The 23,538-nt window shown below is 40.8% G+C and overlaps 1 protein-coding gene across 5 annotated transcripts in view; it reads left to right on the top strand.

Annotated features, from left to right (window-relative positions):
• VGLL4 (vestigial like family member 4) overlaps nt 1-23,538 on the top strand; it is a 121,545-nt gene that overhangs the window by 85,252 nt on the left and 12,755 nt on the right. For all 5 annotated transcript variants that reach the window (XM_075159373.1, XM_075159375.1, XM_075159371.1 and 2 more), the window contains one exon: nt 9,932-10,121. In XM_075159373.1, the coding sequence (XP_075015474.1) occupies nt 9,932-10,121 (190 nt within the window). The remainder of the gene's footprint in view (nt 1-9,931; nt 10,122-23,538) is intronic.

Genomic DNA, 23,538 nt, shown 5'->3' with positions numbered 1-23,538 from the left:
TGTAGTTTGCGGTTGGATTCAGAGTGCTTGACTGCCCTGCACAGTTGTCATTGCTCTCTTGCTTTCCCTCTGTAGAAGGGATTGTGGAGCCCGTTTTGAAGGACAAAGGGATTTTGTTCTTTACAATGGATTCTTTGTGGGAGATGGGTTGGAATTGTTCTGACGCTCTGTGGATTAAAGTCTTCAATATTCTGTCCAGCTTGGTTGAAGGGGGCTCTGTGTTCCTTAAATACGTGAGTCCATGCAACCCCAGACAGGCTGCATCAGGTAGTTTCTGAAACGAAGTTTCTCTTATGTTCATTAGGCCAAATGTAATGTGCTCGTTTCACCTCAGTTTAGGAAGAGATTATCGTGTTGGTGACCGGCAGCAGCTCCCAGGTGTGTGTCCATGTGCACGTGGTGGTTGAAGCTCGCCTCCCACCCCACCTCCTCCTGCCCCCCGTGGCAGCAGCATCTGCTGGTGCCTGCTTGGCCACGTGCCCTATGGGGAAAATGCAGTAGCCAAGACTTCTTTGCTTTTTATATGGTTTTTTGGTTTTGTTTTTTTTTTTTTAACCTTGCGATTGTGAGGTCACTTGTATGCTACTAATAGGCATCCAGTCAGGGAACTTAGCACTGAGCTTTGCAGGACTTGCCCACAGCACAGTGGTCTCAACAGTGTCCCTACTTTTTTCCAAATCCATTCTGAAGGGAGCCACCCATGTGTGCGTATCTTTTACTAACATTTTGAATATATTTGCTTTTGTGTTTGTATTTTAAAACCACATTTATATCCTCTCTTGAGGGCCTTCTACCTTCCAGGTGGGGAATTTGGGGAAAAATAAAATGGGAAAAAAAGAAACATTGCTTGAAAGTGCAGTAACGGATTTCACGGCTCTTTTAGAAAGCTCGTTTTCTTGATGCTCTGAATTTTTCCACATGTAGCAAAGGAGAATAATGTGGGAAAAGGTGTTCGGAGCATATTTATAGTAAACTACAACAAAAGCTTGCAGTATATTTAAAAATAGGCTCCAATTTAAATAAGTAAAATTTTTTTTTTACCTTTGCATAGCACCTTTTGCTTCAAATCCTTATGAAAGAAACAGTGCACAATTTATTGGATTTAATTTCAGTATGACCCCAGTACAAGTGAACATCTCAAAATTAATGTTTTAAGCATGGTTGCTGCAGAACATACTGACTGTGCTCATATTCACAAGGGGCACTGATTACCCGGTGCAATAGTCTAGAGTTTAATCTATGTCACAGGATCATATCCATGAAATATCAGCCGTCAGAGCAGAAGGTGGTGTTTCAGACCTGAGTATCTAGATTGCAGTCCACTTACAAAACGGTCTCTAAAAACAAAACCAGAGGGAGGGTAGCAAATGTTTTCTGTGTACTGAGGAGGAATTATTCAAATTTGAGCTTTCACAAACTGAATTTCCTATTTGTCTCTCTTTGCCGTTGCATGAAAATACATAGTTACAAGGTATCATTTAGTATGTCAAAATACTGCTTAAGCACCCAGTCTAACAATTTTTGCTGTTGTGACCTTGCTGTGACTTTGATTTACTTTTGGAATAGATGGCAGGTCTTCTAGCTTTGGTTGTTTCTTCTAGAAGACAAGCTGGGCTTTGATCAGTTCAACTTTCCTGTCTTTTGTGTAACACAGTAAGCCATTTAGCTGGGTGACAAAAGAAGGAACACCTAGATCTGGAAACACCATCATTTCGGAAAGCAACATCTTCAACATGTTGACCTACAGTTATATTTCATTCACAGTTTTTTATTGATAGTGTTTTTACATTTTTAATAAAATCACATTACCATGCTGATAAGAGTAAATCTTTTTATCTGGCAGCTTTTAAAATCTGCTTATCAGAAATGTGAGAGAATGCTGTGTAGTAGTATTGCAAATAAATCAAAGGAAGCTGAATTCTGATGATATGTTTCTTATTTAAACTTTGCGTGGTGGTATTTAAATTACATATTCTGGAATTATTTTCTATGTTAGGAATTACTGTAACCCACTTGGTCTTTCTTTCCCGCTTTCTCGAGTGTATGTGCCCCATCAGCATTCCAGCCAGACTACAAAGTGAAAATGACAGTGTATTTATCCTGAGGCACCAGGACTGGTGGAACCCCACCTCTCTTCATGGGTCTAGCCCACAGAGACTCACCTAGAATCTTTAGAGGTTTCAGCTGCAAGCAGGAGAAAACATTACCTAGCACAGAAGAAACTTAAATTACTAAATTTCAGTATTACTATACATGGAGTATGGTGTAGGGATACACCAGAACTACTTACAGTACTTACAATGCAGTATGTTTTGCCAGCGAATTAAATGGATCGTATATCTTTTGCTGACCAGTAAATACTAATGTCATGTTTTCTAAGCAAATACAAGAAAGTGAAATTTACTTTTTCTGCAGAAAATGTAAATGATGCTTCTCCCTTTGTCTTCCTTTCTCTTTTATCTCCTCCCTTGTTGGGATGCCCTCCTCGGGTCACGTTGTTCTGCACCAGATAAAAGTAATCTGCAGCGTTCTATGTAGGAAGTACAGTTAGCCTGAGGAGCTGAGCAGTTGTACCTTCGTCGGCTTATCAGCAAGATATTACGGTCAGTTTTGAAGTATCTAACACAGGACTGTTCGTGCTCTTTTGACAGTTTCCTTTATGTACCCGTCTGTCGACTGCCGTGGCTCTTGCCTGAGCAAGGATTGTGCGTGTCGGACCCCATGCAGTCACAGGACAAGGCTAGCCGGAGAGTGACGATGTTTCTGTGTAGGACAGCCCGCTGTTTTGTAATGACTTCAGACCTTGCGTGCTCACCAAACCCCCTGTTACTGGGCAGGGCCGGTGGCCCAAGCGCAGCGCCGAATTAAGGCACGTGCTTGCTGTACTTGGTCCTACTTGGTAGCTCCCCTTAGCTTGCCTTTCTTTTGTATGAGCCTCTGTAATGCATTGAGCAAACATAAAATGATAACTTGTGTTAATTTTTAGTTCCTCTTAACTGACTTTATGGTCAAGTTTGGTACAGGTTTTTCCTGGGAGAGCTGGCAAAAAGGCTTCAGAAAGGAGTGTTTTTGGGAGCAACCTTGCTTCCTGAGCAAAAAACTCATCCTCAGTCTTGAACTGAGGGAAATCCTTTTTTGACATTGATGTTAACAAGTATTGTAGACATCCCTGGTGCTGTTTATCTGGAGATTAGTGTAGTTTAGCATTGATTGCATTTAGATCTTGTCTGCCGGGTAATTGGAATCTTTTTTTAGCCATAGTTTACATGCGTACAGGTACTCTAAGCAGAAGAAAGGAGCTTTTTTTTTTAGACTTTCAGCTCAGACAGGTGCTGCAAGAGTTAGCTAAATGGGACATTATCTTAAAATGAGATCTGCAAATTTATGAAGTGGTCTCATGCTCTACAATTAGACCTAAGCCTGAGTTCACTGTTGGGTTGGAACTGAACACAGCCCCACAGTCACAACTGTTGAGGTGTGAAAATGGAAATTTGTTAGAGGAAATATTGAAGAGCTCTGCCAGACCGGAGCATTAAAATTTGTTCCATCCTGCTTTATTTGTGGCATATCTGCTGCCCTTCTTTCCATGCCATCAATGTCTTGCCTACTTACCAAAATCCTTTTTTCAGTTAATTTTTTTTTTTTGTTACTCAACACCAAAAATGTATTTAAAGGAGACTTCCAGTTGGTACCTGGTTAGCAGAGCGAAGAGAATTTATTTCAATCATAGTTGTAAATGGTCAGCAGAGACTTTTTATTTCTCCTATGTTTATGAATTAGTTTGTAGAACTGAAGCAGTTATCCATATAAGTCAATTTATGTCCAGAGAGTATACGTATGCTATTTTGTAGCTATGCTTTTACAATATGATGAGAGAGAATATAAGATGATGTAGTCAGTTTTTCACAGTACATTTGAAGGAGCAAATACAGTTACAGTTAGGTTTGGGCAGGCAACTTTGCCATTTTCTGCCTGTTGCAATTTAATTTTTTGTATATAATACAGCATTTTCAAGACCTATTAAGTTGAAATCTGCGTTAGCCTGTGCTACTCAGCTCTAATTAACACTATATGTTCTTTGAAAGGAATCTCAAGCAAGCATGCCTTCACTCTACAAGCGATATCGCTGTGCCTAAATTCTTTGTGCAGTCTTTTGAACGGAAGAGGAGGAAAAAGTGGGTGGAGATGATTGAATGCAGAGGTCACTATTTTATGTTCTTGCTTGCAATGTCAAGCATAATGTGTCCCTCATTGGCAGGCATGGTCAGATGGAGGAGCCAGAACAGAATAGTCGATTTAATCACTGTATTTTGGTTTTGGCCATGGGTTTTCTGGCATACATATCTCTGCACAGTGGTAGCCAGAGCTTGGTTCCAGGAGTAAGTGCTTTTCATATGTTTTGTAAACGGATGAGAGCAGGCTTTTGCCAATTTTTCTGTACATGTGTTATGTGACTTTTTGGTTTCTACTAAATTAGCTTTTTGTCATATTACAAGAAAGTCAGTAAAATATGTGTCAGATAAGTGAATCAGTAAGTTGGCTGCTGAAAGAAATCTATCAATTGTAATAAAAAATATTTCCAAGATCTAATTTCATAGCAGTGTTTTATGATTAGGCTGTTCTCATTAATACTTAATTCTTTGTTGTTCCTGTAAGTTTGCTGTTTTATTATGCTCTCCAGGTAGGCCTGTTTTATATACTACAAAGGAAATACAGACTACTGTGACTTTGTTTACAGTGTTTGGCAGACCACTTCCCAGAATTAAATCTTATTTAAACTGAGCTTAAATAATATCTTTTATAGAAACTGCAATCCAGAAATAAAGTAGTGGTACAAAATGATGTTTTTACATAAGGGATTTTTTTGTTAGTTTGAGTGGGGATTATAGAAGTACTCAGCAATTATATAAATGAATATAATTTGTGACTGCTTCTTAGGATATCTTTTTTCATGAACCAAAGATTTACTATTGAGGAGTCTGAATGGATTAATTAATTTTCTTTGGTCAAGCAAGTGAAGTAAATCTGCCTTAAATTACATACTTTTAAGATAGTCTGTAGTCTAACTATTTCACACAGATTTAATTTCTGGGGAATTTCACAATTTCGAGGATATCAGTCCTCTTACAGGGTATAGTATGCTGTGAAGTAATACCCAAACTAGGCAGCTGACAACATCTGCAGATTAATTTTACGGTACTGTATTGTGATTCTTTTGTTTTGATGACTTGTTGAATTGAGTAATTTGCGGTGACTTCCCTGCTTGGTATTTGATATCTCAAATCATGTGATTTTTGTCCAGGAATTGGAATTTTTATGCCATTTATGCCAATTTATGTTAGCACAGACTGACTTCTGTGTTTGAGATAGCGGAAGAAAGCATGCAATAGTTTAAAATTTCATTCCAATCTATTTGCAATTTAATCTCATAGAATATAGGAATAGAAAACAAAACAAATTTCATTTTATAGTATCCTTTTCACATATATATAGCTTTTGTGAATGTCTTGGCTTTTCAGCAGAAGTGGTTCATATGTCATGAGGGCTAAATTTTGATCTTGGATCTGTTGAGAAAACTGCCCTTGGAGATCTTCAGGTACTGTTGATTCCTGGGAATGTCTGGCCCTGAGAACATGAGGCAACTCCTTTTACTAATGAGAGTTTGTCTGCATGGAGGTATTGGAAAAGGTAATTAAAGGTGTAATGCATGTTAATTAGAGTCTGTTAAACTCTCATGCCCATGATCTTATTAATTAATAGAGTGGCCTGAGGTCATGGTAATTCAATCCAAGACCTTAAAGGTGAGGACCTTGTTGACAGACACCACAACCAACTCCCCCCCGCCCCCCAGGTTGTTAAATGTGTCGGGAATGTACTCTTGTGGCCAAATCCATTTATCAGATACAGAAAGGAAAAGTAAAATGGGCAAGGGCAGTGCTGGAATTTTCTTTCAAGGAGTTTTATTTCAGTCTGTTGTAAGGTCTGTATCATGTCAGTCTTCAGCTGGAAAGACGAAGCCTTTCATTTCTGGATTGTAATTAATGCTGAGATTTTATGCATTAATAGTGGCCAGCGGGAGAGAGGAAGTTGGGAGGGGGAATAGGATATGGTAGCCATGTCTCAGTGCAGCCCATACTGAGTTGCTAGGTCAGAGAGGAAGGAAGCTAGCTGCCAAAATAGTGTATATTTTTTTTTCCAGTCTTTGGTAACTCCTGGAGTTCTCAGACGTATTTTAAGACTTCTCTGGTGTCTTGCTATCAAATCCACACTTGTAAAAACATGACTTTTGCTGTTGTGATGTTTGTATTGCATGGACGTTTCAGTAGGGATGCAGATACTGCTGACGGAACCGCAAGAGAAACGCAAACAGTGTTGAAGATCCACTGTTTACAGAGAGCTGTCCTGGTGGTGTATATGTCTGAAAAGAGCCGTGCTGGTTTTAGAAACATTTAGTTTGCATGTGTTGATTTGAATCACTTTCAGCTTAGGCCCGTAAGTGGTTAAAATAAAGAACATTGTCGCTGACTGCGTGGACTTCTGTCCACGGAGTGCACTACTGCAGCACTGCTCTATAGGCAGACACTACGTCACGTTGTTATCTCTGTTTAGCTTGTCTGTGCTTTATCATGTTGCCTAACAGTTTTAATAAAAAAAAAGAAAAAAGAAAAAAAGAAAAAGAGACTAGTATGAATAGTTGTAAGTAGAACTATCTGAAAGCAGCAGATCTGGAGTGCCTTACACCAGCTGCTTACTGAAACAAAGAGAAGTATTATGAGAGGCACAATAAATGTGTTTGCTATCTCTGCTTTCAGTTGCAGCGCAGACACAAGCCGTCACAGTAATGAATTTTGAAGACTGGAGTTTGGAGTTGGGGAATTTTATAAAACACAGTTGTTTTATCAAGAGTGTTGTCTTGCCAGTTGTGTGATGCTAGTCTGGTTACCATGGAGTGTGGTCAGTTGGGGGAGACAAATGTAGTCAGTAAAACAGCATTTTGTGTGGTAGACTCTGCTGTGGTTTCTTCCTCTCTGGTTTAAATTCAAGTTTGCTAAGGAGGAAAGTAGTGGGGAAAGAAGTCGCCTTTTTATTTAAATAAAAAGCAGTTTTAGCCCTAATCAAACTTACAGGCCACATGAGAACTTGCGGTGCAGTACAAATCCAGTATATGAATATGCGATTTATACCCATAAACAATGTAGGGTTATTTTTCCTCTTGATCTTACTCTGTTATCTGGACTCTTTTGTTTGGTATTGTTCTCTGCTTGCCTTGTGTCTGCAGGATGGGCTCTACAAGGTGCTGAGCACTGGCCACTTGTATCTTCTCAGGAGGAGGTGCTCAGCATCTTCCAACCTGTCCTGTAAGGGCTCTCGCTGCTCCGACCTGCTCACCACTGCCACCTGTTTGAAGTTTTGTTAATTTGATTAATTTTGGCCAAATGGCTGTCTAGTGCTGCACATAAATGTACCGGAAGGTATCTGAAAGCCTTGGTGTCCCCTGCATAATTACCACATTACTTTACGATAAGGAAAATGCATTACCAAATTCGACAGGCTTTAATTAGAAGCCATTCCTTTCTTTGCTAAACTTCTTTAAAATGGGTTCCTTTAATTCCAAATTACAATAGCAATAGCATTTTTACCAGATTTTCTACTCAGTCTGGATGTTAATATCTAAATGCTCTTGTTACCATACATTTAATAAGATGAATTTTTATAGATTTTTTTTTTTTTTTAAGAAAAATCCCTATTGAGGTAATTGTATAGTATCAGGCTCCTAGCCGCTGTTTGGAAAAGGGAAAAGTTTCTAACTTACTAAATTGGACAATGTTTAGAGATTTTTGACTTTTGTAAACACAGAGTTAGCTTTACATGGATATTTAAATTGCCTGTGTTCCTGTCAGGAGTTGCTCAGAAGTAGTCAGGAGAAGTTAGGTGCCTACATGGAATTTGTAATTCCTGTAATGGAATTTTGTGTTTGAGTCTTCAGAAGTGATCTGAGATACTGCAGAGAGAAAAGTGATTGCATACGGGTGGGATGAAAGTATCACAAACCTTAGTTGATGAAAGTTTTATCTTTTGACATTGGTATTAACTTACTTTTTTCAAAGATAGAAGTGAGGGAGATTCCTCACTGAGAGCAACTGGTATGATGTGGTTTACTTCTGAAGTTTGGAATATGAACACTATGTAGGTGGAGGTTTCTACTGGCAAAATATAAAGGCTGAAGAAAAAATGCAGCATTTTTACTGATATGAGGATTATTTCCTATGAGAGGTCTTTTTGATAAAAGCTGCTCCTGTGACATGGTTGTGGGGGGCTTCCCAATTAACACTTCGGTTGTTTCGAACAGGAGAGGGTCTGGATGTCTGTCTGAGAGCATTTGCAGTAGAGCACAGTTTTTACTATTTAGAGCTGAGATGGAAAGTTCCTATTTAGATTTGGTGCCAGAGTCTTTAATAGAAATCATGACTTGTGGTATATTATAGGTCAGTGTATATTTGCTAGTTTATATTATGCTGACTAAATTGGCAAAATGCTTATTTTTACTGGTAAACATTCAGGAGGTTTTCTCCTCGCTCGTTCTTTTTCCAACAAAATAGTATTTGTCGTGTGTGGAAGTAGGGCAACATTTTATAAATCATCTGCCTCGGCGATGATGTGAAAATGTGTGGTGGCATACAAAGATTTCCATTGTCGGGTACCTCAGGGCTGTAGATGGAGTTAACCTTATCCTAATTTTAGTTCTGGAAATTATGGCCATGTAGAAAACAAAATGCTTCTGGCAGCATAGGAAAAATACAAATTTTAAACTCTAGCAAAAGAGGCCGTTTCAGGGATATTACCAGAATAGGTAACCCTGGTTAATTTAGCTCCTCTCCAAGCCCCTTATGAAGCCCCAAAAGCATTTTTTAACATCTTTAAATCCCTATGAAGTCTAAATATGACCTGTGGCTGTAAGGATGTGAGTTCCAGTCAAGTCCATAACTGCTGGTGAAATGCAGCGCTGTGCTTTAGGCTATACATTTAGTGAGACATTTAATTGAAATGGTAAAAGTACTGTGGTCACACTTTAATGCATGCTTAGTAACAATATGTGAATGTGTTTATGCACAAGCTAATTGTATCATTTCTGGAATTATTTATGCACAGCTCCCACATGCTGTGAATAGCATTTTCTGAGAAGTGTTAGATTATATAAAATTTATAATCTACTCAGTACTGTACCACCAGTCTGCCTAGTGAAAATTAGCATTCTTAAAATTGAAATTTTGTGATTCTTGTGCTGAAGAAGCATGCTCTTTCTTTCATTGCTACAAACATAGTTAAAAATACAGAGAAGGACATTTAAGGACAAACTTGCACTTGCATCAGCAAGTTCCAATTTTTTCCCTAATTTTTACCTTGCATAGTTATATACCAGACAAGCTTGTTTTGGACAGCTTTTTATAAAAGGAATAATTTGAGAATTTGAATGTTTATTCAGTTTTAGATCTTGAATATTTGGCATAAATGTTAACTGTAGCCCTGGAATTTATAACCACAACCATAAGAAAAGGAACAAAGTGTATTTCATTGCGAATAGTCATGCTTTGCAGAATGAGGTAATGAAAGTTCAGGGTTGGAATGGCAGCTTGTAAGGAGGAATGCTTCTGAATAAAAATGCTGTTGGAAAGACGTGTTAGCTCAACCTTGCAGATCATCTGGGGGGAGTTGACCCCTCTCATATTACCTTTTTTCAACTGCTTATTCCAGCATAAAGCACTAAGGTACGGTTTATGTATGATGCCTTATTTACCTTACAACCCTGTTAAATGTGCCTATGCAGACCTGACATCTGTTTGGGAAATTTTTCTGCAAGAATCTTTTCCAAAGCGTGCTATTTTACCTCTTTTCCCTGTCGCGTTCATTCTCACTTGTCTTCTTCCTGTAGGCGAAGCAGCTCTAAGAGGTGAGCCCAGAATGCAGTCCCTTCCAGTATCCTCTGCGCTAACCAACCATCGAACAGGCCCTCCTCCTATCAGTCCCAACAAGAGAAAGCTCAGCATGGACCAAGGGGACGATGAGCTAGACTGTGAAAATGACCATGTTTCTAAAATGAGTCGAATGTTCAATCCGCATCTGTAAGTGTCTTGCTTTTATTACCTCTGCTTCATAGAATTTAGTGCTATCCTCTTCATTTGTGTGTGTGCAAAAATCATACTGTGTCTAAAACTTTGTGCTAGATTTTGCCTTTGTTCCAGTTTGTATAGAGGGGCTGCACAAAGGCTGGTGTGATCAGATGGGTGACTTCGTGTTTTCTTTTGTTTTCATACAGCATGAAGTAACAGGAATTAGCCCAGCTTCACTATTTATAGCAAAACATACATATTCACCTTGAATTTCTGAAGTATTGTTCGTTTGTTCTTTGTAATCTGCTCCTTTCGCTTCCCCTGATTCTGAGCGCTCTGTACTCCCTGCAGATGGGGGTGGGGAAGCAGAAGGAGGGGAAGCAGAAGTGCTTTGCATTTTTCTGAGGCCAGGAGATTGTGAGCCAGCTGCTCTGTAGTCTGCCTTGACAACTGGGCAAGCTGCAGTTGTTGCTAAACATTACTTAAACGATCGCACCGCAGCTCTGACAGTCAGATGTGGAATTTTTCGTACAGGTAAGGTGTTGACGAGTTAGGTGCATGTGTTGGGTAATCATCAAATGCCATTCTTGCTGTGTTCTCGTTCCTGGGAATGCAAGCCTGGTTGGCATGAAGTACATACAGGCTTAGAGAATTCCTTTCATTCTTGACTGGAGGAAGTGATCGGAGCGGTTCAGCAGTCCGGGGCAGCCTGATAGCTGTGCGCCTTTCCCTGCTGCCTCAGCTCCTGCAGCCTCTGCATTCCTCGCATTCCACGCTGCTGTGGACTGTTGTGTTCAGTCATAAGATGCGGACAGAGGTATTTATCCTCAAATAAATCACCATAGTGTTAGTCAGAGGCTGGGCCTGTAGTCTGCAGTCTTGGAATTTGTTACAAATCAGGAATCCAGCACTGAAGTAATGCAAAACAATAAAAGCTCACAAGCGGAGAGAGACTTCTCATTTACAACGTACCTTGTTCTTTCTCCTAAAAGCTTAACTATTTATAGCCTTTCATTGGAGCTGAGAATGCTGGTATTGGAAAGAACCATATGCTGTATGTCTGTGGCGTACATACATGACACAACCGAAAACATTTATGGCATTTCTGAATTATTATGTAACTTTGTGGGAAAAGGTGTGATTTTTTTTAAAACTCATTTGCTAGTGATGAAATAAAACACAGCTGGCAGTTACGTACATTATAACACTTTATACAGTGGAGGCCATAAAAGTAATGAAGTCTGAACCAACAGACTCATGTGCAACCAAGGTTCAAAACTAAAAGATACAGGCAGTTACTCCATGTCATCCCTTAGATATATTTTTAAAGCTATCTGATCTTCTGCAGTATGGTACATTTTTACTTACCCAGTATGGTACATTTTTACTCAATAGATTCTTTCTGTGATTTTATGTATGAAATGTGCATCTTTTCTTCTAATAATAAAAAGCACTGGTTGTCTGCTTAGTGTTCATGTGATGGGACTTAATCTATTTCAATTAAACCATCTACTGCACGTGAATCATAATCTAAAAGAGCATACACGAGGCCATCTTTTTTCTACTTTATTTTGTAGGTTTGATCTGGCCATATGAAAATATACTTTCAACTGAATATTACAAAAACTTGGAACTTCTGTGATATATCTGAAATAGCTGAATATCTATGTATTTCAGATATATCAAAAAAGTTCACAAATGTTCTCTGAATTTTATTCCCATTTCCCTGCCACCACCACCAATGAAATTATTTTTCTGAATGTTTTTCATATTTTCTCTCTTTTTTGGATTATGACATTCTGGTTTAACAATAGAAATGGACTACTCAAACTTTGTGGAACTGTCCTAAAAATTTTGTTTTGGAGATGGGAAGTGTGTTGTAGAAGCTTGACTTGTTTGCGCTAAACAAAAGACGGTAGATTTGGGGAAAGAACTATTTCATGGAACACGGTAATGGCAGTCACATTGTAGTGACTTGGCGGTTCTAGACGTGTAAGTTTGACAACATTCCGTTTAGAAAGCCAAATCCTAAGAGGTGTGGAGCGTAATGTGGAGACTAGATGGCACGATATCTTTGGTGATAGCAAAGACATTTTTGTGATTTGGACTATAAAGATGAGGTTTAGAGTGTATGTATTTTGAACTTTCCAGGACAAAGTCCCGTGAAAGCACAGGACAAAGGAGTTGGTGATACAAAAACTGTTCGCAGGCATAGCTCCCCCAGTCAATATTAGGGCTACAGACTGGACATCTTTGCCACATAGCGGTGTTTAAATCCGTTCTCCTCTGGCTGAATGTCTTCAGTTACTCTAAATGTCTGCATGGGCAGATCTTTTTCATTTGGAAGTCAGTGCTTGGAAGACAGAAGTCTTTATAGCCATGAGCAGCTCTTGTTCAGACATTTGGGTTTTTGTGATTGCGTTGGTAGAACTGTGAAGCAGTTGTATATTCATCCTCTTAACACCAGCATATTGTGGTTGGAAGCATAATTAAATAGGACAAGAATTGTATTCTGTGGTTCCTTGTAAATGGTAGAACCTTTTGTTAGCAATTGGATGTTAACTCTTAGGTACCAGCACCCTAGCATCGCAGTCACTGCGCTTCAGCGGGAATGAATCCATTTAAATGCTTTGGATATTTTATTAGAAATCCAGTGATGCCAGCCTTTTCTTCTGAAGTTGAACACTTTGAGATATTCCCTGCTCAGGTGTAACTCCCTGATGGATCTTTGATTAGGTTCTTCAAGTTGTACTCAGGTATGTTTACTTTTATTGTGGAAAAACACAACTATGGGAGTACAGTCGGCTCTGGAGTAGATTGAAACAAATGCCCTAGCAATCCTGCTGTGTTTGTAAAATATGTAATGGAATTCCTGTGCAAAAAACAATTTTTCAAAGACTCTGTTTTTCAGAGGAGATAATTCTCAGCTATAGGGTAAAAAGTAATTTTAGAAATCAGTATGTGAAACTGCCTGCCTTACTTATGGCAGTGTACTGGACTGTACACAGCTTCTGTATTTTTGTGGTCATAGAAAGTACGCCCATAAGCTCCTCACTTGGGAAAACGGAATACTTCAACCCCAAATTAAAACCTAGGCATTGTAATATGAAATTCCTTTAATTGCATTTTGCACTTTCTTGTATGTCCCTCAAATGTTTTACTTAAAATGTGTTCGCCGAAGTAGAATTGTGCTGAATTAGAATGTGCTTTTTGTACCATGCTTATTTTCTGGTGTGTTGTAAGGGAGAAACGAGTTTATTTTCAGCCTCAAGTTGGAACATGCCTTTGTTTTCATATGACTTCACTGCATTCACCTCGATTTACAGAAGAGTAATTAGGAGTTGCAAGCGCTTTACGTACGGGTAACGCGACTGGAGAGCTGCACCGCTCTTTCTTCACAAACGCAGCTGCTTTGTTGTATTTCCAAGGTGCGTTCAGCGTTTCGTGGCGAGTCCTGGTGAAGCGAACTCTGCTGGGCCCTGCGATGCCGGGGGCGGGAGTGAAGCGCCTTGTACCTTTAAGCGGAGGTCTGGGGCCTGACCTGTGTGATGTGGGTTTCTTGTTTGTCAGGCTGCAGGCATTTTCTCATTTTCACAGTTCTGCTGGAAACAAAGGCCTCCTTATCCTTGGGAGCGAGGAGCTGACATCAGCCTTTTCCCAGCGGGCACCGCTGCTGCCGTAAGAGTCCTCGCGGGGGCCGGTGGCGGTGGCTGCTGCTGGCGGCGGCTTCGCCAAGTAGCGAGGGAAGCGAAGGTACAAGAGCACGACGTTTTAATTGGTTTCTAAAGAAATTACACCCGGCCCGTTTCGCCTCCCTGATTTGTAATAGGGGCTAGCAAATATGTAACTCTTCAGTGCTGTTGGCAAGGGACAGGCACGGCTAATACTTGATACTTGTGGTCCAGCAATCTCAAAAATAGTTTGTGTGCTAGCCAGTTGTGGGATCAAATCACTGTATTTAAGGTTGAAATGAACTGATGTCACTGACATCTTCAAAAGGAGTCAGATTTTGTGTTACTGGTAAAACTATATGTGAAACTGAGCGTTTGAGTTTGTATTGCAAGGGGACTATTTTTTTTTGTTCGCTTGTAGAGTACATCAGGCTGAAAGTTAGCATTTTTGGTTTGGGACAAGCAGGCTTGTGAATGGAGTAGTTTCTTCTCAATCTCTTTGTCACAATTCTCATTTGGCTGGGTGGCATTAGGATCGCAATGAAAATTAATTTCTATGTGAAAATCATCTTAGGGCAAAAATTTGCAGCTGTTATGTAGATGTCTGAGGAATAGTCAGCTCTTGATTTGTGTGATATATAATTTGACTTTTTCTTGTAATAAAAGAAGGGTCTGCACAGGAATAAGGTAGTTTAATGTGTATCGCAGAAGATGATGTTTAGTTTTGGACATAACCATACAGACCCAGACACTTCTGTTTCAAATTCTAGGTTGTGTCTTCACTTCTGTTACAGCGGAGAATCATGACAAATCTGATCCATGAAGCCAGGCTAGATTCCTGGAGTTTGGAAGCTGCCGTATATGATAACTTTCTTACCATGAATATCCAATGGAGTTTGCTTACTTTAATGACACTGTAATAGAAATTACCTTGGCACCCTTTTTTAAAAATCTGTGTTAGGCTGTCCTGAAAGTCACCTGGATTCGAAGATCATAGAATAATTCAGGTTAGACCAGGCTTTAGGAGGGCATTTCGTCCAACCTCCTGCTCAGAGCAGGGTCAGCTGTGTCCTCTTCAAGCTTGCAGTAGCTCCAAGTAAGGAATTTTGAGTAAGATCTGGAGTACTCCAGATACGATCCTCCTCATTAGAGGAGGACTCTGTCACCTTCCTCCTTACCATTCCCTAACCCTGGCTGAGAATGCAGGGTGGAAATGTTTTGCAGAAAATCAGGTCCCCATTGTGGTGGAGGCTGGCTCCAGCTCCAAGCAGGGCTTGAAAAGATTTAGAACTGGGCTGCAGAGGTAGTGTGGGAGTTTTCAGGAAAGTTCTTTGCTGCTAACTACTGCTTTTTTGGTTCCAAACTTCATGTGGTATTAAGAAATATGTTTACACTGTCATTTTATTATGACAAATTGGAATTGAAAAAAAAACCCCACACACAGTTGTGTGACTCGGAACACCCAAAATGCCTCTCATTTGCTTGCAGGCATCTTCACTCAGTTCTCTTGGCACGAATGTGCCTTTGAAGTATTTTAGGATTAACCTGGTGTTGTCAGAGCAGTCCTGTTGAAGCTGAAATCCTCTGTACTGCCAGTGGAACTCTTACAATGTGGCTCTTGTTGATTAGAGTGGACAAAGGATTACAGAGCAGGTTTCAAACTGCTTTTCCTAATTTTTTTTTTCTTTTCTTGTATGCATTGCTTGAATGATGGACCAAATCAATCAGACATATTTTCTTATTTATTAATGGAGGTCACACACTACCCAAAATTATTCTTAAATTGTTTCCAACAAATGTACGTTAGATTGGACCTTCAGAGACGGACTTTTGAAAGAGCTAATATATCTGAGTTAATATTTAACACTGAGTTTTGCAGAAGTTCGTATCCAAGGAGGAATTTCAGAAAGTACTCGAGTCCCTTTCAGTTCAGGAGGGTGTAGCCAAGCACATGTGAAATGCTTGTTATCAACAGTTTCAGGGCTAAAAATTGATTGATGGCTTATCAGTCCTTCGCAGAAAGACCTGATCTGTCAAAATTTTGGTGTATGTTTAAGTACTTGGAAAGTCAGGCAATGTTAGTTCAGGTGTCTCCACTTGCAGACAGAAAGGTTTTGTTAGCTAGCTCCAGAATTCTGCTTTGATACAATGTTTTTCACTTTCATTTTCCTTCTTTTGTAAATAAAGCTTCCATAGGGCGTTAAGGCTCCAAGCTACCGTGTGAAGCAAAAGGCGTCGTTGTCGTAAGCGGTGCCAGCACGGACACGAGGAATCGCCCACTCGCTGGAGTGGCAAGGAGGCCTGGGCACGGGAGCAGGACACGAATCCCTGGATTTTTACCCCAGGGGCCATTCTTCGTTTTCGTTAAAGGGAAATTTTACATTGCGTAAATTATCATATACCCACACCAGGGTGAAATTCAACACCAATCCAAAAGTCTGATAGCTAAGCAAGAGGCAAGAAAAGAACCAGTAACGTTTACAAACATATTGTAGATGTATAGCCTAACCATATGGAAACAAAGGTTTAATCTCACTTCTTTTTATTTAACCATTTTCCCAGATGTTTCCTGCAGTTTGACAGATGTACCATTTACTAGAAAGTTGCGCTCTTGAGAATTAGAATGTTATGGACACGGTTGCTATAGACAATGACTCTGTAAGGGTAAGATCTGGAATCAAACGTTACATTAATTTCTAGCTGAAGAAGTAAATTTTTTCCCCAGACTGGAGGCGCGGGACTGGACGCGCTCCTTTCATTTTCTCTCACGCTGCGGTGCGCTACAGAAAGATGCGAGCTGCGTTAACTCATTCCTGCAGAGCGGCGAGTGCGGGCTCTGCGCAGACGGCCTCCTTCCCGCCGCTGAGGCGGGAAGCGTGCCTCGGGCCGCCCTGAGCTTCAGGGAGCGCTCCGGCGCTGCCCCCCTCGCCTCTGCCCGCTCGGAAGCGGAGCGTGCGGGAACGGAGGGGGCGGCGAGTCCGCTGACGAGTCCCCAGAAATGATGAGGGGAGGCAGCTGATTAATCGCGTCTTAATTAACGTGGCGTCTCGCCACCTTTCGGCGGCCCGGGCCGGCTCCCCGCCTCGCCGCCTCTGGAGGCTGCCCGCCTCGAGCCCGCCGCGGCGCGGGGGACTCTTATCGTGACGAGGCGGCGGGGCCCGCGCTCTGCGCCGCAGCCGCTCGCCAAGCTGGTGAGGCCCCGGGCGGGCTGCGGGGGGGACGCGGCCGCCTTCCTGCGCCCGGGCGATGCCTGCCCCGAGGTTAGTACCGGGCCTCGCACCGCGGCCCCCGCGCCCGCCGCCTCCCGGCCAGACGGCGGCCCGGCCGCGCCCGGCTCCGGCGCTGAGGCAGCGAGCGCGGGGCGGGGGCGGCCCCCAGCCCCTCCGCAGCCCCCCTGCCGCGGGTGCGAGCGCCCTCAGCCCGCCCGCCCGGGCTGCGCAGGGGTGGGAATGGTTTTCGTGTAGGATCTGTCCCGAAAGAGAAGTGCGAGGGAAATAAAAGGACCTCGCCGCCATTGAAGCCCGGAGGTTTTGACCTGGGTTATGCGACCGCTTCCCCCAGTGGAAAACGTTGCTGGAACCCCCCGTGCTTTGTCGTTGCCCTGATGTTGACTGAGTTAGAGACCCAGCTCCACCTTGCCTGATGGAAATCCAGTCGTCCTTTAGATTTCTTACATAACTCTTCCAGCACTGTCAACAAACTGCAGCTCAGCAGCTCTCCAAGATTGCTCATTCACAATGTAAATATTGTTCCTAAAATACAGCGGAATGTGAACATAGAAAGAGTGTATTTGTTGGCTTATTGTACCTGCAGGCCTGTGTGCGCATGGGAATTGGATTTCACTCATTTCATGGCCCTGACTTGAGTGCAGAATACCTGACAGAAGGAAAAAGTGGGGTGGGATGAGCTTGGTAAGCCATGAGAACAACTTTCCAAAACATCTGTGGAGAAGCCTCAGCACACTCTAATTACTGCTTGATGTAGGCTTTAATGTGGCACAGATGTACAGTTACTGTACATAATGGAGGAGTCGCACATTACAGTCACGTTAAGGTCGATTCGCAGGTTCCTGTCAAAGTCCTGCATTTCAGGTCCTTGTCTGTCAAAGTTGCTTGTAGCGTATGTGTTAGAGCTGCGTGAGCATGGCCGACTTCTTGCTATCTGAGCGATAAGGAATGACGTTTTGTGAATCTTTTCATCACATTTTTAATCAGTAACTTCTAGTGCTTATAAATCAGTCTTTTAAAAAGGGGGGAAATAAAAACCCCAAACGTTTTTGCTTGTGATTTGCTTTTCTAACTGAAGTCTCCCTTAAACCAGAAGTTGCTGTAAGAAGATCCTGTTGATTGTAGAATTTGATGGTTAACTTGGGCACCTTAATTGCAGAAGTACCCTTTCAAACACTTCACTGCTACTGCTGTGGTTGGTTTGGCTTTTCAAAGGAATTATTTTACTATATTAGTATGAATAGTTGTGCAAAATATAATGAAGCTGTTACTGTATTTACAGTGCTTCTAGAGGTTTCAGTAATTCAGATTTTATTAGCAATTACAAACTGTTTCAGTAAACTTTTAATGAAATGTTTATTCCTTTTATAAAACAGCCCATGAAAAAAATCTCAATCATAAACCAGTTATTTGAACACCGTTCTCGGTCTAAAGGTCTAAAGCCTGGGGTTTTTTTAGCATTTCTGAAATTTTGTCTGAAAGCGAATTAATGTACTTTCTCAGCTTTTCCTGCTTCACATCAGGTAATGTTACATTGTGTACCTGACGGATAGAGACCATAATTTGTAAGCTTTAATGATCCAGGCCCTTTTCCCTCTTTCTCTTAAGAACCACTGAAGTTGGAAACGAAAGCTCTATAATCCCATCTCCTGACAATTTGACACAGTTAATTCCAGTACTGTGACCTTATTTTCAGAGACTTGCTTGTGTTGTTAAAGCTCTTATTAAATAAACTTGCCATTCTTGTGTTGTTGGTATCTTTTACTTCCCACTGATCTAGTTGAAGAAAATTATTAATGTGCTCCTCTACCATAAGATTCTACCTGATGCAGTCTTTTTTGTGATTGAACTAAACAAAATCCCATAAACTTTTGAGAATTCAGAGTTCACAGATTGACTTAAGCTGGTACCCACCTTTACAAAAATAGTTGCATGACAGGCATTGAGTGATGAATGAAAGTATTTTTTCCAAATAGAAAAGATCATAAGAAAATGTAACTGCCATTTTTTATTTCTTCTAACAGTTCTGCACAGTTTCAGCATTGAGTTTCAACACCACCAAGTTTTCCCAGAGCCTGCAGAACAGACTGATGTACCCTGGCAATATTGAGCACACATGTATGTGGCTAATCTTGTTGCACTAGGACATGACCCACTGCTGTGTGTATTTTATGTGCAAGCTTTCTCCTGACATTGGCCCGTAGTTTTCTCTGTGTGATCATAAATAGTTTTTACAGTATTTTCCAGTGACTCAGTATAAAAGGTTAGTTGCATGTGCCAAGTTTGACTTCAAAAGGATGTTAACATGGCTGAATTATAAAAGCTGCACGTGACCCAGGACATGGATTGGTAGAACATAAGAGGAAATGTCTGCCAGAGGTGTTCGGGTGGGCATTGCAGTTGGGTATGAATTAATCATTTTATAGCTGCCTCTGAATCTTTCCAGTAACCCCTCTGACCTTCTAGCTGTTTTCATGGAAGCCTCTTTGCTTGTTAGAAATTTTAGGGAAAGTTTGGAGTGTCCCTTTAACCTCATTTTTTATCATTTGCTTTTCTGAATGTTTTTCCCCTCCGAGCAATTCAGAGTGCCTTACGGACTTGAAACAGTTCGGACTTCTGCTCGGATACTTTTAGTTTCCATTCCAGAGGTGACTTGCCTTTCTAGATCATGTTCCGTTCGTCCCAATATCTGCAGTAGCCTGACTTGCTCTCCAGATGTGAACATTGGCAGGCTGTGCTCCATTTCACTGGCTTCATTGGACTTCTCAGAATAAGATTATTGTGCCTTCAAGATACCATGTTGACTTCTGTATAGTTTACTTTTGAGCTAGAAATGAAACCTTAGTTCTGGGTCCTGACTGGCAACCATAGGATTGAGTTCTGGTGTGCACTGATTGGAGTTTTGCCGTTTTACTGAAACTATCTTCCAAAAAAAGGGCACGCTCTAACTGTAGTAGCAGCGTATTGTAACGACAGACTGCATCCTCTGCAGAGCCTTTTTCAGCTTCTGAAACGTTCACATCTTCTGCCTTTTGGTCTTCACAGTTGGCAGAAATAGTTCTTCACTAGTGTGAAGATTTTTCTAGTGTGTTGTGCAGGTTTTTCAAAGGCAACTGGAGGTACTGTCATTCTTTGAAGAGAGAGTTTTGGGGAGGTGGCTGAATCAGATCAATCATAAAGGTTTGGTTACTTCTCCTCTCTCCTTTCCAAGAAATGTGCTGTTCTTCTGATGGGCTGTTAGAAATGTGCTGTTCTTCTGATGGGCTGTTACACAGTGCTTAGAACAGGGAAGCCAGTGACGCCGTGTTGCAGGTTAGAGGACCAGAAAACTTCTCCTCTTTGGCTAATGCAATTGGTAGGAGGCTCGGTATTTTTTGTCCTCAATCCTTGAAAACTAAGTCAAGAGCTAATGGGAGTTGTACTCTGCTGTTGGTTTCCACCTAGATACAGTTAAACAAAACTTTGAAGAGATGAAATGGGCTTATGTTTACGCTCCAGAAATCATAGTGCATTTTAGGAAACTTTTTATAATTACTGCAATGTCCAGTTATACCTAGACACTTGTTATTGTGGTAATACTGAGGGACTGGGACTTTATATTGTTCTAGCTCCACTTCTTGAGCCGTTCGTGATTTTTTAAAAATTTATTTAATTTTCCTAACAGGCTAATTTGGATTTACAGTTACCTCAGCAGAATTAACGAGATCGCTTACCATTTCAGAATTTTTCCAGATACTTATTACATGTTAAAATTTTGTTGCTTGCTTCTCAGGTATGGCCTCACATAAAACCTCTTCAAAAAATTATGATACTTTAAAATGAGCCATCAGGTCTACCACACAAAATGAGAACCTAAATGTAGGAGGTTTGGAGTTGAGCGAGCAGGCAGTAGAAGTGCAGAGCAGAGCAATTAGTGGGTGAGCAGAGGTTCTGGGGTATTTTTTTTTTTCCCCTTCTTTTTTTTTAAAGTTGAATTACAGGGTTTGATTTTTACAGGTAACCTGCAGTCTGTACTGATCGCAGTAAGGTAACTTTGTCATCATTTCTGGATTGTATATGTATGCATGTGTTCCAGCAGTGACATAATTTTTCATTTAATAAATCCCAGAGTTTTACTTATGGATGGAATGCGCGATTGCCATTATAAAGCAACCAGTGCTACCTTTTAAAACAATCCTATGAGTGTTGGAGCAAAGATGGCCAAACATTAAAAAAAAAAAAAATTCCTGTGAGAAAAATAAGTAGGATCTGAGATTGTGTTAATTGATTTTACTGTACATTAGATTTAGATTTCAGTTTTGTGGGTTTGGCTTTTGACTAAGGTCTTACATCATGCGGTTCTCTTGCATTCTTTCGTACTTGTGACTATTAAGCCTTCAGGAAGGGAAGCTCTTCTGTATCTGAATATTTTTGCTTGGTGCAGGCAGGCGGTAATGGGATACTCCTTTATGCATGTCACAGCTTATTATTAATTTATTTCTTTTACTGTGACATCTGTTCTCCTGGTTGATTACGTTTGCAAGTAACTATCTGGTCCAAGATTTTATCTCTGAAAATCTTGTTTTGGTGAGGATAAATATAGAAAGTCTGACCTATGTTTGTTTATACGTAACATTATCCTATTTCTTGTTAGTATGTTTTCAATGGTTTTATTTTACTTTGTCATGTCAAAGGTCTTTCCATTGGCTGTAGCACTAAACTGAAAAGTTTTCGTGAATTGAAATTTTTTAAGGGAAGGAACGGCAGAATTCTGATTAGAGAGGAGCAGAGCGAGCAGGGAAAAACAGGTATGGTTGGTGCATGTGTACTTCTGACTCTGAAAGAACTTGTGTAAATATGATGCTTAATTCTCCAAACTGGGCCTGATGCTCAAGTTGAAAAATTCAGAAGAACCAAAGCTCTTTTCTGGGAAGAGTTAAGTTTAACTATTGGTGGCTGGAGAGTCTTTGAGGCAGTGCTTAAAGTCCTGGGTACCTTTGCTGAGTTGTTTCTAGCCTGAGGCAGAAAGTGAAGACTTAGCCACCTGCTTCTTTGCTTGTTAACCACACTTGAATGGGGGAAGAAATGGACGATTTGCCAGCTACAGACCTGGGTTAACGAGCCACTTTGTAGCCAGCTGGCTAGCAAACTGCTGTTCTGGAGTCCTCCAGAACCATAGCAGGAGGCAGAGCTGCTGTAGTGCTGCTCCGAGAGAGGTGTTAATGGAAGATCAGTGGTCAGTTTTATCTGTGCATTGGTCTGAACACGATCTTTAGTTTGTCCAAAGGATTTCCTGCAGGGGGGAATATACTGTACACATAATGTTTAAATGACAGCAATGGCAAAAAGGGAGGGCGTTCCTTATCTTGGGAAACCGTATCAGATGTCCAGGTGCTGTGGAAGAAGTGATTCTTGCAAAAACAATAATCTCTTGCAAGTTGCCTACTTGAAAGCTTTTTGGGATGGAGTACTAAGCCATAAAAGGAAAAGGCTACTCAAAGTAACAGGGAAGCGTAAAGCTAGTAGAATGGGATGAAAAAGGGTTATGTATTTAGGTGGCAGCCATTCAACGTAGATGTGGTTTGAAGAGTGTATTGGGCTGTTTGGAGTATTTTTTCACGTTATGCATACTTCAGATAATTGGCTGACACTCAAAGAGCAAACTGCTAATAGTTTCAGGTTTTGTTTGGGTTTTTTTTCGTGAATTTGGATTGCTTAAGAAACTCTGAGTAAGTGAAACAGGATTTTTCCCGCTGGATCTATATCACTGTATTTTGAAATATCACCTTAAATTCTTGTTTTCCCACCTCACAGTAACAGAATTAATGTATGCAAGTAGCTCCTTTTGCAGGAAATGATCCCCATCATGTGGAGAAGATATTTTATATCAGTGGATTATAAATCCTTCAGTAGTCTTTAACAAAAGCAGCTGTCGTCTTTTAGACTTAAGAGCTTGTGAATAAATACAGTAAAAGGTGTTAGAAAATTAGTATTATAAAGATGCTGAAAATACTAAAATCGTATTTGAATTAGGTTACACACACGAAAGTTTACTCTTAAGCAATATAATGCATTGTGTTTGTATGAAGAAAAACATCTTACATGATAATTAAAAAGCACTGTAAGCGGATACTTGTTCTTTCTGCAAGTGAAACACGCTCCTACAGTACAACCGTTTCGAGTTAGAGCTCTGTTTCTGCCAAAGGGAGTGTGAAACGTCTGTGATTTCTTCACTTGGAGGTACAGTAATACTTTTGGCATCTGTTCCTTAAGGATCTGCAGGCTGGAAGTGAGTGCAGGCAAAACTGTCCCCTTCGGTGGGCCTCTTTTTTTTCCTTTTCCTTAAGCAGCTGGCAGAGTTAGTCTGTTCCTGTAGGATGAGTGTGAATTACCGCCACTCTGTGCCAGTGAACAGAACAGCCGCGTTTAAAGGTTGTACAACAAAAAAAATATTAAGAACAGTGGGTTTTAGCTACCTTTGAACTGGTTCCTGAGGAGGACTGGAACATTGCTTTCAATTAACAAACATTATTTAGAACCAAACTGAAGCAG

Source organism: Calonectris borealis, chromosome 10 (genome assembly GCF_964195595.1).
Source record: "Calonectris borealis chromosome 10, bCalBor7.hap1.2, whole genome shotgun sequence".
In the NCBI taxonomy this organism is placed as follows: Eukaryota; Metazoa; Chordata; class Aves; order Procellariiformes; family Procellariidae; genus Calonectris; species Calonectris borealis.
The sequence above is the reverse complement of the archived record's forward strand: the minus strand, read 5'-3'. Positions and strand labels throughout refer to the sequence as shown.